Source organism: Biomphalaria glabrata, chromosome 13 (assembly GCF_947242115.1).
Source record: "Biomphalaria glabrata chromosome 13, xgBioGlab47.1, whole genome shotgun sequence".
NCBI lineage: Eukaryota > Metazoa > Mollusca > Gastropoda > Planorbidae > Biomphalaria > Biomphalaria glabrata.
The window spans coordinates 10,463,882-10,480,954 of NC_074723.1; the positions used below are offsets into that span (position 1 = coordinate 10,463,882).

Consider the following 17,073-nt stretch of genomic DNA (forward strand, 5'->3'; position numbering starts at 1 on the left):
ATTAGGAATCAAGACAAGTTTTTCTCATCCTAAATAAGTTAAATGCAAACTGTTTACCTGAAACATCTTTGTATACCTGAAAAATCTTTGTTTACCTGAAACATCTTTGTTTACTTGAAACATCTTTGTTTAACTGAAACATCTTTGTTTACCTGAAACATCTTTGTTTACCTGAAACATCCTGGTTTAGGTCAGTTTAAGCCTTTTCAAGAATAGATGCACTGTAATGCAAGCAAAAGTTAAACTGATGATGTACGCTTGCGGATACATCTTGATACAACTTGTTAGGGTTTATGGAACATTTGATCATTCTGATATATTATTAGCAGCCAATATTAAAAAGTTAAAGTTGTAGAATCGAAACTTGTAACATATTTTGAGAAAGAGATTTGTTAAAAAATCTTTCAGATTTTGTACAGGTCGCTTACTAAATTTTTTTAAACTGACCTATACCTGGTCGTGTCTGCGCTCTAAACTGTTGTCTCGAGAGTCAGGTTCAAACCCTGCCAGCAGCCACCCTCTCCGTTTTGCGAAAGCTTAAGGGTAGGATTTTTTAAATCTTCAGTTCTGATTAACTTGCATAACTAGATTGACACAAGAAATGCGTAGGACGTAATTGTCTTCTTTTAGTAACATCTATAATATAGGACTATAAGATAAGATGAATGTTCTCCGAAAACAGTGAATGTTGTTTTTCATTAGTTACAGGCTAATATGATACTTTAAGATGTATGATACATTATTATATTAGGCCCTACTTAATTTGGTTTGATTCGATGTTATTGATTTAAGATCACTCTATTATTACAATCAATTTAAAAATAAAATTAGGCATAGATTTATTTTCTTTAATTATAGACACAATGGCATTTTATTTAAAAAAACAACTAATTAATAATTTGAAATTAAGGTCAATGCAATGAATTTAATAGTAAAATGTTGCAACAATCAATGGTCAAATGGACAACGATTTTGCTGGACTAGAAACCCTATATATTGTTATAAATCTGGTGGTGGCACAGATGGGGGTAGTGGTGTGAGTGTAGTCAGCCGACGCAAATCGCCCCAGGCCAGCGCTAGACGAGCGGTCAACCGTGACGAGTTACGACGATCGGCCGAGACGAGTTAACAACATGAAGGTTCGAGTAGGATCGGCGTCGTGAACAGAGCTCAGGAGCGTCCCAGAATGGTCGAGCGACGTTCTGTCCGGTTCTAGAAGGCCAGTAGGGACCCTATATAAAGAGCGGAGGTGTCGCAGTCAAGGCGGTTCAGAAAGCGGGTTCACGACAGGAGTTCAGAACACGGTCGACTACAGCACAGTTCAACGGTGTGGTTCTGTAGGGAGCATTACGACGGTTCAGTGCGGAGTACTGTCAAGTACAGTTGAGACAAACGGCGTCTTGATCTTGGTCTGTGATCGAGTCCGACACAACGAGCCCAAGTGTGTTAAGTCAGTCCCGAACTGTTGAACCCAGTGCAAGCCCGGAACGAGACGGAGAGGCCAGTGCAAGACTTGATACGGCGGAACGTGTTATCGGAGGGATATTTGTTATCGCAGAGCTATTTGTACTGTTCTACGTGCTGCCAATTGTACAGTATTGGCTGTTATTTATGGACATTAAACCTTTACGTTATTTTGGAGCCCTGACTTGTCAAGTTCTTTAAGTTGGTGGTGTATGGTGCAGTTTGCAGAGAGCCTGGATAGTGAGATTCGTAACAATATGTTCAAAAAAAAAACAAAACAAAAAAAACAACAACAACATTGATTTGTTTTGTTCCGAATGTTCCTTCAGAATCAAAGATTATTACATCTTAACTCCGACTTCTAGCATGACAGCGGAAGTTGGCAGCCCGCTGGTTTCGAATCCAGGGCTATCGAGACGACACCCAGATAGCATACCACGGTAGTGTGCTTTTTAAGTTTCATATATCCCATTGCATATAAATCAAATTTCAAAATTAGGGCCTTTTTTGATTTGGTCGATTTTCTGGCAAAGTCTCAGTGTCTGGGACATTAGGAATCAAGACACAGTTTTTCTCATCCTTAATAAGTTAAATGCAAACTGTTTACATTAATTCTTAAATCGGAAGTAGTAGGCCTATTTGATACGCAGCAATACTTTGTCTTAGTAACAATGTAACAACTAAAAAAAAATTAAACTAGGCGGGGCTCTACGAAATAATTTCACTAGCTCGTTCCCTTTACTGAACATAATATAGTACAATTCGCTTGTCCTCTCTGGACTTAGTGCCACCCATGGGAGTAAATATTTTATAAACCCGTTAGCACTCACATGGCTTTGTTTTGAAGGCAGTGCCTAAATATAATCTGCTTAACTATATCAGACTTAATTTATAAAAAGCCACCAGTTCGTAATTATTTTGCACTGGCTGTATGTGAACTTGACTTTCTATACTGAAGGGCAATAATTGCAAGCATCCGCAAATACTTTAGTGCAGCAGACATGTGATGGGTGGCGTCAAGTTCCGCAACTCGTGGTACAATCTTCGTGCTCTATTTGTGTTCTTAGTAAATTGTTTACATTAAGACTTTTTTTTTTTCCATGCACATGATTTTTGTGTGACTATGAACTAACACGATGTAGCCTCAAGAAATGATACACACAGCTAGGCTATAAACATTAAGAGTAGCAAACTTGTATTTTCAATGGACATTTATACAGTTAAGGTATCTCACGAAAACTCCAGTGTAGAGTCTAGATGTCTGAACCCAGAAGCGGCCATAGCAATACCTTGGGCTTAGAGCGAGTATCCTATCAGGGCCACGAATATTTGTACGATGGGTTGACGGTAACAAAAGATTCTCTTTATCGCGCCCCCACCCTATAGTGCGGGTTTTGGGGCGTTTGCCCCAGTCGCCATCCCCTAAGGCCGACAATACCGAACCACTTTCTTTATGCAGTCTGAGCCCTAAACGTTGGTTTTGTACATAACTGTGATGCCAAAACGACATTTCGTGAGTCATAGGTGTCCCGTAACGCAGGGCTACCGCCCCCCCTCCCCCCCCCCCGTAACGTCTGCTCACAGTGCATAATGAAGACTTCGACCGTTTGGCCTTTTTTTTTTTACGGTGTTGTGTGGACTGTCACGTGTCTTAAATTTAGCCTCCAGCCCAAAACGTTTGAGCACAACTGGAATAGAATAGTAAGCTGTTCAACAATATATCCCCATCTATAGAAGTAAACTTTATAAAGACGAACTTCAAGAGAGCATTAGATGACAAAAATAACACTTTGTATCCAAACTGAAGGTCTCGTGTATAAATCCCAGTAAAGGATTTATAAAAATATATTTGGATTTTAGACTTTAATTAGTAGCCTACCTGGCATAAAGTTGTTTAATCTAGATTAGTCTACAATGTGCTTACCGATAAACAGGTATAATAAGTTATCAATCGACTATAAAAATAAGTTAACTTGACATCATCAGCCTCATGAATCTCTAGGTGTTGAACCAAATATAGGCCGATCATGCAACTGCATTAAAAAAAATCAAGTTTCTAGATAGCCAAATACAAAAACACAGCTAAATAAAATATTTAGAATGACACAAGATAGACACATTTCTTATTCCATATGCAAGGACAAATTCATACAAGCTATCCTTCTGCTTTAGGGCTATTAGAGCATAGAAATGGTTACCTCAATTAGCCAATAGGCCTATAACCAGTAACTTAACTAGCACAATTTAAATATCTAATTAATTTTATGGATTAAGTCTTGAATTCACATAGGATATAACTTCTATTTGGAAGGAACGTCTGTAATTTATAAGATTAATTTAACACCTTAAAAACGTTTATATGAATTTACATAAATTAAATGAACTATTAGTTACTCTATTAATTTTTTAAACGTTTATGTCTGCAATTTTCAGGCAGCCAATCAGGAAGTAACTTTGCTTAAAGCAGAGCTAGCTTCAACTAATAAAAAACTGAGTCAGTTTGGGGTTAAAGACGACATGGGCAAAGTGGACAAAGGTATTCAAGTGGACAGAAATTTCGTAGAAGGTAATTGTTGCCAATGGAAAACAAAAACTTGGGTGTCAGGGCCTCTTCAGTAATCCAGGTAAAGCCTTGGAACTGGCTTACTATTGAGATCAGACCAACCACATGCTAGGCTACTCTACATTCAAGAGAATATCAAGACTTAGCTATCCAATTTTTAATTAGAGTACTTTTTCTTTTGTACTCTTGTTTTTAAAATCTGTTCTGTTTCATAGTGTGTAGTCGCTGAATGAACTCTTTATGTTGTATCTGTTGTATTTATGTGCATTTTTCTGTTGTGTTGTCTTTATATAAGAAAAGAGTTCTTGTAATCACAACTAATTTCCGTAAGGATCAATAAAGCAGTCTAAGTCTTAGTCTTAATCTTAGCCTATCTGATATTTAACATTATTTCTATTGTTATTAAAATTTAAAAGCATTTAATTTTAATTGGAGAGTTTTGACTTTTAAACATTGGATTAAATATATACAGAAGCATGGCACTGATGTTTTATCATTTCTTAAGTCTAATGGTGACAGAATATGATTGCTGATTTTTCTAGATTTTTAAAATTCCTATTCAAATACTTTTCTTTTAAAAACATCTTCAGAACTGAGCAAGGGAGATAAAAGTGACTCAGACAAAGAAGACATGGAGGTAACTGTGCAGAGCCTGACCAGAGAGAATGAGCAATTATTGGAAGACTACAAACATTTAATAGAGGAGCATGATGCTTTAAAGTGTACCCAGGATGATATCAAAGTCAGTCCAGATAAAAATACTATGACTTACACTTAAGTAGTACAAAATGGAATATAAAAATTTTGCTAATTATAATAATTGTACATGTGAAAAACAAAACACCAAATCAACAAAGAAAGAGCTACATTCTTTAAACACAAAATGACTAAGCATGCTAGAGATAACTAATTTATGTTGTAGCACTTTACAGTACCCCATCACCAAACTATATTCTATTATCTCCTCCACTACTGTATAATTTTTCAGACACTGGACCTTAGACCTCTTTTTGAAAACAGAAAGAAAAACATGTAGGCTATATAGAAATATTGTTAAAAGTTTTTGTAAGGAGATGCCTATTGCTACAGTACTTTTTCCAAAATACATTTTGTCAGCTATGATTATTATGTGATGAGAAAATGGTAGAAAGTTTTAGGGCTGTCCAAGGAAGGAAACATGACTTATTTACAAGACTAAATTCCAAAACATAGATTGTTACCCCACCCAACCCATGTGAAATTAGTTTGAATTTAGATCTTCACTTCACTTAATTCTTTTGCCTCCCATCAGAGTATAGGGCAGCTAATGTACATCAGAGTCTGATTTTTCATGGGCAACTTCCTTCTATCCTTGCTTCTTGTTCTAGTGATCTTCCTTGCTTTCTTGTCTCCCAAGATTTCTCTTCCCCTGGTGTGCAACATTTTCAGTTCTTTGCATCATATGTCCAGTCCCATTTGTGTCTTTTTTCTTGCTCTATTGATGTTGAGTTTTTTCCCTTAAACTTTAGTTAGAGATTTTGTTCAGAGATTTCATTCAGATGATTTCGTTCAGACAATTTCATTCAGATGATTTCTATCAGATGATTTGTTGGGTTGTTTCCCTTAAACTCTAGTTATAGATTTTGTTCAGAGATTTCATTCAGATGATTTCATTCAGAGATTTCATCCAGAGAATTTTTTTTAGAGAATTCGTAATACTTATTATAATATATTTGTAACATATGCAATTATACTTGTTTAAACATAAACCTACTTTTAAAAATTTCTATCCATATTTATTAATTAGATTATTGTTATCTTTACTATTATTATTAATTTCATTAGCGTGAAAATGAAAACTTGAAAGCTGAAAATGCAAGGCTTGAGACGCAGCTCAAAAGTTTGAAGAAAGATTTTGATGAAGTTCGAATGGTGAAACTAGAAGCTGTACATTCTGATTCTAAGCCTAGCTATGGGGAAATAAAGCTGGAGTTGATCCAAGCAAAGCAAGAACTGAATAGAGCAAAGGAAGTTCTTCAAGGTATGTAAACTTAAGAAAACATCACTAGTATACTTATTTGTATTAGACATGCAAATTACATTTAGGTCTTAGCAGCAGTAAGCTAATTTAATTGTATGTTTTTCTAGGTATGAAGAGCGATCGTAAAAGGTTGAAGGGTGAGAAGCTTGACCTACTCAGCCAGATGAAGCAACTCTACACGACTTTGGAAGAAAAAGAGACAGAGTTACGAGACTTCATTCACAATTATGAGCAGAGAGTCAAAGAAAGTGATGACATAATCAAACAAGTAAGTTGACACAGATTTAAAGTATTTATCCAATCCCCAGCATTAAAAACTTTCTTCTGTTTTATGAGTTAAGGATAAAGTGCATCCATTTTTCTATTTTATTTTCAGCTTGCAAAAGAGAAGGAAAATGTTGAAAATGAAAAATGGGAGATCATCACAAAGGCAAAAGATGCTGCAGAAAGATCAATGATTTTAAAAACTCAGCTTGATGCTAAAGAACAGGCTTTAAAAGAGGCTGAAGCACAACTGAAAGAGGTAAGACCAACCAACAAGTGACCAAATCAGGAAGAATTACTTTGACATAAAGGAAAGTGGTTAAAGTAGCAAACATAGTAAATAAATAATTTAGAATCAATGCATCAAAAATAGACACAAATTTAAAATTGAGGTTAGGTAAAAATAGTTCTTCTTCTTATAAAATACAGAGTTTACTTCAAAAAAGATGATTACACCCTATGTGTGTCCCTAGGTCAATCTAGTCATCCATGTCAATCAATGACTTAAATCCTGCCAAGTCATTGGTTTTCCTGGCTGACTCAGGCAACCATTCCATTCTCTAATAGCACTAGGGAAGAGGCAAGCCATAAATAGCAATTTTTTTTCAGTACTTTGGTATACAAAATAGGAAATGGAAATTTTAATATAAACCAATTTTTGTGCACTTATTAGTCTTGTAGTTTTAAATGTCTAGCACAATTTTTTTTTTATTTAGTTGGCAACAATGAACTTTCAGTACTGCATGATAGTGTTTATTTTGTCTATTTCTTTGCAAGTCTTTCTTGATCTTCTTTTCATTTTGTTTTCTTTTTCTCTTTTACTGTTTGAAAACATAAATGGCATCTTAAAAATCAAAGTGTAAAAAAACATCTAATTACTTTTCTTGAATTTTAGTGTGAAGATCCCTAGAATTGTACAATAATTTTGAAAAACAAAAGTAAAATAATGGCTTAGAAAAAGAAATGTTTCTTAAATGTTTCCTTTAACTCATTTTTTCTTTAGTTAATTATATGAAATTATAAACAAATTGATCTTCAAACAGAATACAATGATGGTACACAATATTTTTACATTTTATCTTGTCAAAATAGTTGATTGTTCTAATGATGGTACACAATATTTTTACATTTTATCTTGTCAAAATAGTTGATTGTTCTAATGAAATGTTTGTCAGTAAACTATGTTGTTTTTTTTTAAACCAAAGTGATTTATAAAATTGTTTTTTAGCCTATAAAGAACTAAATGTTTTTAAATTAAGTCAAGTGATAATAAGATTACATGATATAAATGTTACGTTTATATTTCTCAATTTGGTCTTACAGTTGCGGGACCAACTGGCAAGTCAAGATAATAATGTCACCTCCACAACTGGTCACACTAGTCAAGGGGAAACAATCATCACTGATATTGATGATGACAGCATTGTGGCTGCAGAAGATAATGGCTTTAGTACCATGGAAGAATCTTCAGTGTTAAACTGTACCTTCAATACAGACCTTGATAATGGAGCACAAGGCAAATATTGTTTTTTAAATTTTAATCTGAAATTATTCTTAACGAGTATAAGGCCCTATATAAATTAAAAGTTTTTGTTTTTTTTTTTGTTTAGTTTAAGTATTAAAAATGTTTTCTGATGCAGACTGCAGATATTTTATACCAAAGTTCATTTCTTAAAAGTTAAGTTTCTGAGGTTACTTTAAAAATAAGATAATACCTTCACCTATCCCTTAGTCTGTTGAATGTTTGGGGCACCATACAAGATCTGTTGAGTGTGTTTCTCCATTCCTCTCTGTCCTTTGTCTTGGATAGAATTTCAATCAGTGATTGTTGGTTCCTAGCCCATACTTCCTGCAGGAACTTAGTGAATGGAAGAGTGGGCAGAAATGAACTTAATTATGGCTATTGAAACGACTGTTTGAAGCACAAATTACACAATCAATATATTTTTCATATTTTTCAGTGATCAGTACCAGTCCCATCAGTATTACAGATTCCAATGACAACTCCAGCCTTGTGTTCCGGTGGTTTACACAAAGTTCAGACTTTGAGCTACCATTGGAGTCCAAGCCTAGCAAAAAAAAGAAGAAAAACTTTGGTGGATCTCTATCTAGAGTGTTTAGTAAGGGCAGAATGAGACGGTCCATTGCAGTGCCACATGCAGAGAGTATTATAACAGAAGGTAAGAAATATAGTAATCCAGGCCATCATAGACTGCCTTACTATAAATAAATATTTTTCTCTTTTTTTATTTTTACTTCAGTTTTAGAATGTTATTTAACTTTTTTATTGTAAGAAACTTAATATTGTTAAGCTTTTTTGTGAATTTTGCATTTTAGATTTAAAAGCATACATGTATTATAAAGGTTATAATGAAGTTTATAACCTTCATTTCTGAAGAAACATCTGAAATTAATAAACAAATAAATATAAAAGATAGCTTTCTATGTGGTGAGATTAAAAGAATTTAATTTGTTCTGAATTAAATTTTAGTTGTTGTTTTAAAATCATGACTACAATTGATCAGCATTTCAGTTAACATTTCAAGAAAAAAAATAAATTTGACTACTACAATTCGAAAAGTAATCTTATGTATATATAGATCTACTGAACATAGGCCAAAAAATTTTTTCAATATTAATCACCAGTAGCCATTAGTAAAATTACAGCTGTTGAGATAATTGTTTTTTTATATTGCGAATAAAGTGAAAAATTATTTTTACCAGACACATGTCCAAAGCTGTGTGTTCTTAGCCAAGACAACTATCAGGAGAAACTCAACACTATAGAAAAGATGGTTGGTGTTCATATGAAGGAGTGGCGAGCCCATCAGGTGTTGGCTTGGTTAGAGATAACTCTGGCCATGCCCATGTATGCCCAGAACTGTCTTCTAAATGTTAAGAGTGGACTGGTGAGAGATTTTATTTCAAAATGGCATAATTAGATATTGTATAAATATATATTTTGGATACAACAAAATATCAGCTCAAAGAAAATACATTACTTATACTGCAGGCAAGAAATGTATTGTTTATATATTTATTTGATTTAATTAATAGACTTTTTCTTTTATTCTTTAAATTCTGTGCATTTTAAAATGGTGAAAAAATACAAATATTAAATTAAAACCTATATAGAATTTTAAAAAATTAGAGATTACGACTACCACATCAGTTTGAGATTTAACAAACACACTTTATATATTTTAAGGTTATTTCAGATCTGTTTTCTGCTAAATTAAACACTACAATGTATCATAAAAACATGTGTTTAAAATTATGTTATTAGATTCTGATTTTTTCAACAGATTCTTTTAGGCCTTAGTGATAGTGAATTGAGTGCAGCCTTAGGTGTCACAAACCCAATGCATAGAAGAAAATTGCGTATTGCCATTGAACAACATAGAAATCCAAATGAAATGTAAGTTTTAAAAACAACTTTCAAATGTAAAGAAAGTTTAAAATCATAATTAAAATTGACATATTAAAAGCACTAATTTAAAATCAGTAGCATTTATATTAGTAGATATATTAAAATTTGTTGGCTGGCATGGTTGCAATGGGCCTTCACATTTCAATTTAGGACACAAGATTTACTTTTTCATTTCATAAAAACATGACACCATTAATCTTTAATCATTCTCTAGTAGTACAATTGTTGTTTAAAGTTTCACAAGCAATTTAAACTGAAAGATTTTGAGGTGAGCCAATAATGAATCATTTTCATCCATAGAAAATATATCAAGGGAAGTGAGATGGACCCAACCTGGATAGCTCATCGCTTTCTTCCAGATCTTGGCCTGCCACAGTACACTGATGTCTTTGAGGAACAACTTTGTGATGGGCATGTCCTGAACACTTTGACCAGAAGAGACCTTGAGAAATATTTTTCAGTTCACAGAAAGTTTCATCAGTCTTCCATATTGCATGCTATTGAACTTCTCAGACGTATTGATTTCAACAAAGAGGTTAGTGTTTCAAAATGTTATATTAATTTCCTAAATATTTCTAAATATATGTATACTTTAAGCTTTTTTTACATTTTTTAAGATGATCCATGTTTTTAAATATTAAGACTTACCTCCAATTATATCTTAATATCAGCTGTTGTTTTCCCTTAGTTTAGTAGACAGTTTATGACACATTGTGACCACTCTACTTTTAGACTAAGGTTCTTTCTGGAAGTTTGGCCATCCCACTTCTTTATTTCTTTCAAACATCAAAATCCTCAATGTTGTAATCAAAAGGAAGAAAAAGATTTTACATATACTTTTTCACTAATAAAGAACTTTAAAAAGAAACTTAGTTTTTATAAAGGAGTCTTACAACCTTTCAGGAAAAATAATTTATGAATTCATTTTTAGAAATTATATCATCGAAGAAATCTCTGTGAAGATAAAGATTTCGACTTGATTGTGTGGACTAATGAAAGACTTATGAAATGGACCAGAAAAATTGACCTTGGAGTAAGCATGTTCACAAATTAAATTAAAACTTGTATTGCTTTTCTTTACATAAAGTATTAATAAATAAAATAAAGACCTAGTGAGACTATTCTTAAAAATCGAATTGTACTACACACTTTTATTCTTTGTGTCATCAGACTGTTGTATGTTCATTTTATTGTAGGAGTACAGTGAGGCTTTGATTGAGAGTGGTGTCCATGGGGCTATGATGGTGTTAGAACCCTCTTTTAATTCAGACACTTTGGCATCTATTCTGGGTATTCCACCATCAAAGTCCTACATCAGACGTCATTTGGCCACAGAGCTGGAAATAATATTAAAACCTGCCAGGTAGGCCTACATACATTACATTATACTAAAGAATGATGCATAGGGCAAAACCAAACTGTTCTAATCAATTGTAGACATATAAACTATGTTACCTCTGTTTCTTTGACAACTAAACTAAAAAAAAAAAGATAATCATTAATACTATTCATAAACATTCTTAAGTTGGTTGAGATAAACCCAGCTTTTGAAAGACAATAAAATCATTATATTTATACTTGTAAATTTTTGAAAAAGTTAAAATGCTTCCAAGGCTTGTAAGTTTTGTAAACTAAACTATTAGAAAAAAAAAGATGGACTTGCTTACAATTAACAATTTCAGGTCTTACCAAAAAGGAATAAAAATTCTAAGGTATTCTATATGTAGATTTTGTGGATGCCCTCCCAGTTTTCTTTTTGCAGCTTTTCTTTATTTTCAACGTTTTATCTTTTTACAAATATTTCTTTAGTGTCCATCAGACTCGTCTGTCACCACCCACTATTTTCATTTGTTCATTTTAAAATATATTTTATCATCATAGATTCCACAGCGTCTTTTTTTTTTTTTTGTAGCTATTTTTATTATGCCATACAAGAATTTCTTTTCTATTTTCTCATGTTTCAAAACTGGATGGTGTGTCTTCATTTGATCTGTTGTAATAATTTAAATCTGTTAAGTGGCAGATTTTGTATTGATTTGGAGTCTTGTCCAATTTTTATGTCAAATATTTTCCTTCACACCATTGAAATTTAAAAAAGAAAATTATCCTTTTTTCCTTTGTTCAGTTTTTTCTTTTTGTAGAAATATATACTTCGGTTTTTATTAGTTGTTAGGTCACCATATGTGTTTATTTTTAAATAATAAAAAAATTTTAAAATTGAACTTTGCAAGAACATAAAAAAGGGAATAATTTAAAATATTTAAAATTAAAGTTTCAAATTTCTTTCACCTTTTGTTCAACAGTTTAATTCTTTCTCAAGTATTTAATTAACATTTCAAAATTTGTTTAAATTTGAATAAACTTATTGCATACTTAATGCAGGTAATTAATTGCTTATCATGTTAACTTTTTTATGATGAATAGTCCTAGCTTTTCTTAGATGAATATTAATGATAGGTCATTATATTATTTTATAAATATAGCTAATAGAAAACATATACAAGACATTATTATTAAAGTAGATGATTACTTAGAAAATATGTTTTTCATTTGTTAAAAATATTTTTATTTATTAATAAAAATAAATCATAAATATATTACCTAGTCAATATCATACAATCCATATATACTTTTAAATCTCAAATAATAAAAGAAAAAGTCTATTTTAATCAGAAACATTTTGCTTCTAACATAACAGGGCAGCTTTAGACAATGTTGAGGCTAAGAGCATTGACAACAGTAAGAACAACTCAAACAGAAGCCGGAAAAGTTTGCAGGAGAAAAATCTCCAGGTGGCAGCAGACAAGGGTCGCAGAAAGTCTGCAGAAGAAGGAAGGTCGAGACTGAGTTTTAGGGTTTGTGAGAATTGACATATTGTCTGGTGGAGGCCACTCCAAATATTTATTTCTCACATTCTCTTTCTGCATGCTTTCTAGATCAGACATGTCAACCATAGCATTGGGACGAAAGAAAAAAAAAATCTAAATTTTATTGGGGACATTTTTTGAAATACTCTGAGGGTAAAAAGAGATCAAAGAGTAAGATTTGTATAGGTTTAGACAAATGTATATATATATATGACTTGCAATAAATATTGTAATTAATAAAAATATATGAATCAATAAATACTAAATTGCTGTTTCTAACCTCAGCTTCAATAAAAGTGAAACGCATGCTGATGTGATTGACATTGTCTTGCTCAACAAACTTGTTGCCTGTGATCTTTTATATTATCTATCTAAACACTTTTCTTTCAATTCTTTGTTGACCCTACATTTCAAACAAAAAATATTGTTTTATAACTTTTCCATTTTACTCTGCATGCATCTTATATATTGTACCAAAGTTTTCCTCAAAATTAAATTAGTATTTTAATCTCCTGTATGTGAAAGAACCTATAAATATTTTGTTTACAATTGTTTTTTTTTTTTTTTTCTCTTTTACTTTTCATTTCAACTGTTCTTTTCTTTGCATATTTTTACCTAATTAAGATAACATATACTTAGGATGTGATATGGCTTATAACTTTAAATTATTAATTTTTTAACCACTATGTTTTTTAATACTTGGCTGTAAAGCAATGTTCTAACGAAATTTTAAAAATTTAAATTTAATCGCATGGTGTGAGAAAAACAGTACTAATTTAAAATCTCTTATAAATTAAAATGTATCTTTGTTTGTTTCTTTTAGGGCTCTCTTGGCCGAGCTTTTGGGAAGAAAGTACGAGATGACTTAAAAATGAATTTGGACACATCTAAAATCTCAGCTCCAATACCGATTCAGCATTCTAGTCTTTCATCATTGGATAATAATTCAGAGCTTTTAAGAAAAGGATTCTGTGTCAAAGATCCCCAGAAAGATGTTTACAACAGTAAGCCCCTTAAAAATCCTCAAATTAATGGGCTGGTGACACAAGATATGCGGAGGCTGTGTTTAACAAAGTCAGACCAGACATTGCACAAAAGTACAGACTACAATGGTTCTGATGCCAAAAATCCAAAGACTAATTTGGATAAATCTTGTCAGGATATTCTTCTAGAAGGAGTTAAGATTCTTCAGGATGGAGTGGACAGCAATGAAATATCCTCAATTGGATCGTCACAGGAAACTCTTACTGATCAACCATCTAAATTGGAAAGAAACAACAATTTGCAAAAAAATATGGCTGGCGTTCAAACACAGCTTCCTTATCAATCTTTACCAGAAATACCCCAAAAATCCCAGAGCAGTCCGATTATTTCACCACATGTTGCCAGCTTGCTGTTGTCCACAATACCAAACAAGTCCACAACATCTCCAGCATCAAATACAAAAAGTACTAGCACTAAGCTGTTCTCAAGGCACAGCAGCTGGCTAGAGGAAGACAACTGTCCACAGAAGAAAAAATCGCTGCTGAAGCTCTCCAGTGACAAATCTCAGAGACACAGCAGCAGCAGTTTGGTAGAGAGCCTGTTACGGCTTGATCACAGGTCTGAGGTTAAGAAAAGCACAACTCCTGAAACTAAAGACAGACTAAACTCAGTTGGACTAAAACAAAATATTCTTCCCCAAACAACTTCTGTATAAGCCAGCATTTCTTGTAAAGCACTTCCATTCGTACATATCCCAGTGTCACAGCAGTCCATGATAGTTTTTTTTTTTTTTGTTTTCTCATTGAAGTTTGAAAATTCATAAATTTAGCATCAAAATATTTTTAAATATTGCATTTCTACTAGGCTAAGTTTCTGTTTTTTTTACTCCTCTGTTGAAATTAAAGTAATCCAACATTCAAATTACCTTATGACAGTAAACTAATTATTTGCTTGTTGATTTTTAAAAAAAATAAAAATCGGCATTAATAAAGTCAGAGCTGAAACTTGTAAATATTACTGTACAGAAAGAATTATCACCCCTACTATTTTGTGAGATGTTTGTTTGAAGGATCAGCAAAATATTCTGTGAATGTAAAATCCACATGTAAATATTGTACATTTAAATAATGGTGCTTTTACTAAATTTATTTATAAATATATATATATTGGTATACACACACATTTACAGTTGCTGTTTTTTTTTTTAATATCATTTTGAAATGTTCAGAAATCCTGATATTAATTTTTTTTTAACTTACGTCCAATAATTTTACATATTTCATTGTATAACAAGAAGATTAGACTGAGACTAAATTTTTACATGGTGGCATATTCAGCATTATAATTTAATTACTAATCTATAATGTTTTAAGTTATTGTTTTAAACAAAATTTTAAATAAGTTTCTTTGTAAAAAATATTTCCCCATGCAATTATAACTCATCCCATTTTTCTTTTATGGAAATAATTGTTATAACTTCAATTCTGAAGATTGAAGAAGTACTAATGGCAATTTCTTCAATTCTGAGGATAAGGATGAGAATGATCTATAGATCACTCTGTAGTTTTTTTATACATATATTTTCTAGAAAGTTGTAGTTTTTACTTCCAATGTTTAATATTTAAAAGCAAAGAAATAATGTTTCAGAGAATCAGGCTTTCTGTAATCAGCTTGTATTTTGTATATAGTTTGTTACATTCATGTACACTCGTATATATATGTCATTTGAAAATGTAACACTGTAATATATAGAGGTCTATGCTTGCTATGGATGGTCATAAATTTGACAGTCTAAGAAATGCTAAGGCTTTGAAATAAACTATGTTTAGTACCAGAGGACTTGTTTGTGAGTGATGTAGTGTAGTGTTTTGAAGAAAATTAATAAAAGTAGCAAATGTAGATACCAACTTTTTAAAAGAATTGAAAATGTGATACTTTTGTACAATACTTTTTATATTTTTAAGTTAACTTGTACATAATTATTTTCAGAATTGTTAAAATAAATATATTTTTAGGTTGTTTTCAACAGAAAATTTCCCTTTATTTTAAACAGAAAGCTCCCACAACTAAGATGATAAAGCAAAAAAACAACAACATTCTATTGGCTTATAAGGTTTTGTGTGTGTTCCCTTTTAAATAAAGGATATAATTACAATGTATATGCATCATGTTTAATAACACCAGTCAATGCATTTAAAAGTTACTGTAATTCTTGTGTGCATGTCCGATATTAAATATGTATCCCAATGCAGAATGTTCTCTTTTTTTTTCTTCCTCTAAGTAATTGTATTGTTCTACTTGGTTTGTTTGTTCACCGTTACCTATCCCATAGTCTCCTGGACTGTTGGGCACCATATGTGATCTGTCAAGTCTTTCTCCATTCCTGTCTTTTGCTTTGACTAGAATCTCATTCAATGACAGGCCCATCCATTTTGAATGCTAACTTTCCCATCTCTTTCTCTGTCTGCCTCTTTTTGTCCTGGTTCTGTTCCCTGACAAAAGGCCTTGTGAGCCCTGGGTACCTTTTGATATAGCCATACAAATTTTGCATTTTTTTACAGTGATCAGAAAGTCATCATGGAGCTGAATATTCATTGTGATACTGTTTTAAATCTCATTTGTGATGCAGTCTTTGTTTTTTTTTTATTGTTTTACACAATTAGCCTATCTCTGATTGAGAAAAAAGTGCAAATTGTTCCTTCAAAATTGTGGCATACATTTTTTTCTTTTTTGAAACTTTTTTAGCCCAGTGAGATACACAACCCACAATGCACTACACACAATATCTGGCAAGCTCTTTCAGTTTTTCTTTTAAGCTAATTTGTGTTCATCTTGTGGAAATAAACATTAGGTCTCAAGGTAGGGGATTTAAATATTAGAACCATAGGTATAAAACTTCCTTTTTCTTCTTTGTTTTAATTTATATGCTTGAGCGTTCAGATAAGTAGTCCTAGATCTGAGTAGTCCTATATATCTACAATGAACTGCGCATTGGTTTCCAGATCTGGCAGCTATTTATATAGGTTTTGTTCTGCTGGCAAGTATTTAGGCCAGTGTCTCTGGCTTCTTGCTAGAATATGCAGTTTTGAAAGACATGGTTGGCATTCTCTGATGATGCTCAGCAAGGGTAAATCTCACTAGTCCCTATTTTAGCTTTTAAAACTTCTTGTCTCATTCTGTTGTGCTTGACTCTGAGACAAAATATATTTTGGTCAAGTCAGCACAGCTTGAAATAGGCATCAATTTTCTTGAACCTTGGTAGAGAGCTGTTCCATTTCTCATTTATTCTACTATTTTTTGTTCCATTTCTTCTGGGTATAGAGGGAATTTTTTTTTATTTAGTCTGCTCTTCACTGGAGAAGTTTCCATGCAGTTGTTGTTGAGGTAACTTCCTTGAAAGACTGACTAAATGAAAAATCTCGTACAGATCATGCAGTTGTTTTATTATTTTGTAGTCCCTCAGGTCATTCAATGTCTCATG

General features: G+C 32.3%; 1 protein-coding gene across 13 annotated transcripts in view; it reads left to right on the forward strand.

Moving 5' to 3' along the window:
- LOC106061710 (kazrin-like) overlaps positions 1 to 15,846 on the forward strand; it is a 106,185-nt gene extending 90,339 nt beyond the window's left edge. For 12 of the 13 annotated variants that reach the window (XM_056007442.1, XM_056007445.1, XM_056007448.1 and 9 more), the window contains 15 exons: positions 3,898 to 4,030; positions 4,618 to 4,769; positions 5,852 to 6,047; positions 6,155 to 6,315; positions 6,424 to 6,570; positions 7,635 to 7,827; positions 8,273 to 8,491; positions 9,036 to 9,220; positions 9,617 to 9,729; positions 10,042 to 10,276; positions 10,673 to 10,774; positions 10,938 to 11,104; positions 11,424 to 11,453; positions 12,440 to 12,596; positions 13,432 to 15,846. In XM_056007442.1, coding sequence (XP_055863417.1) covers positions 3,898 to 4,030; positions 4,618 to 4,769; positions 5,852 to 6,047; positions 6,155 to 6,315; positions 6,424 to 6,570; positions 7,635 to 7,827; positions 8,273 to 8,491; positions 9,036 to 9,220; positions 9,617 to 9,729; positions 10,042 to 10,276; positions 10,673 to 10,774; positions 10,938 to 11,104; positions 11,424 to 11,453; positions 12,440 to 12,596; positions 13,432 to 14,307 — 3,066 coding nt within the window. In that variant the 3' untranslated portion in view covers positions 14,308 to 15,846. The remainder of the gene's footprint in view (positions 1 to 3,897; positions 4,031 to 4,617; positions 4,770 to 5,851; positions 6,048 to 6,154; positions 6,316 to 6,423; positions 6,571 to 7,634; positions 7,828 to 8,272; positions 8,492 to 9,035; positions 9,221 to 9,616; positions 9,730 to 10,041; positions 10,277 to 10,672; positions 10,775 to 10,937; positions 11,105 to 11,423; positions 11,454 to 12,439; positions 12,597 to 13,431) is intronic. The other variant, XM_056007441.1, reaches the window with a different exon arrangement.
- The last annotated feature ends 1,227 nt before the right edge of the window (positions 15,847 to 17,073 follow it).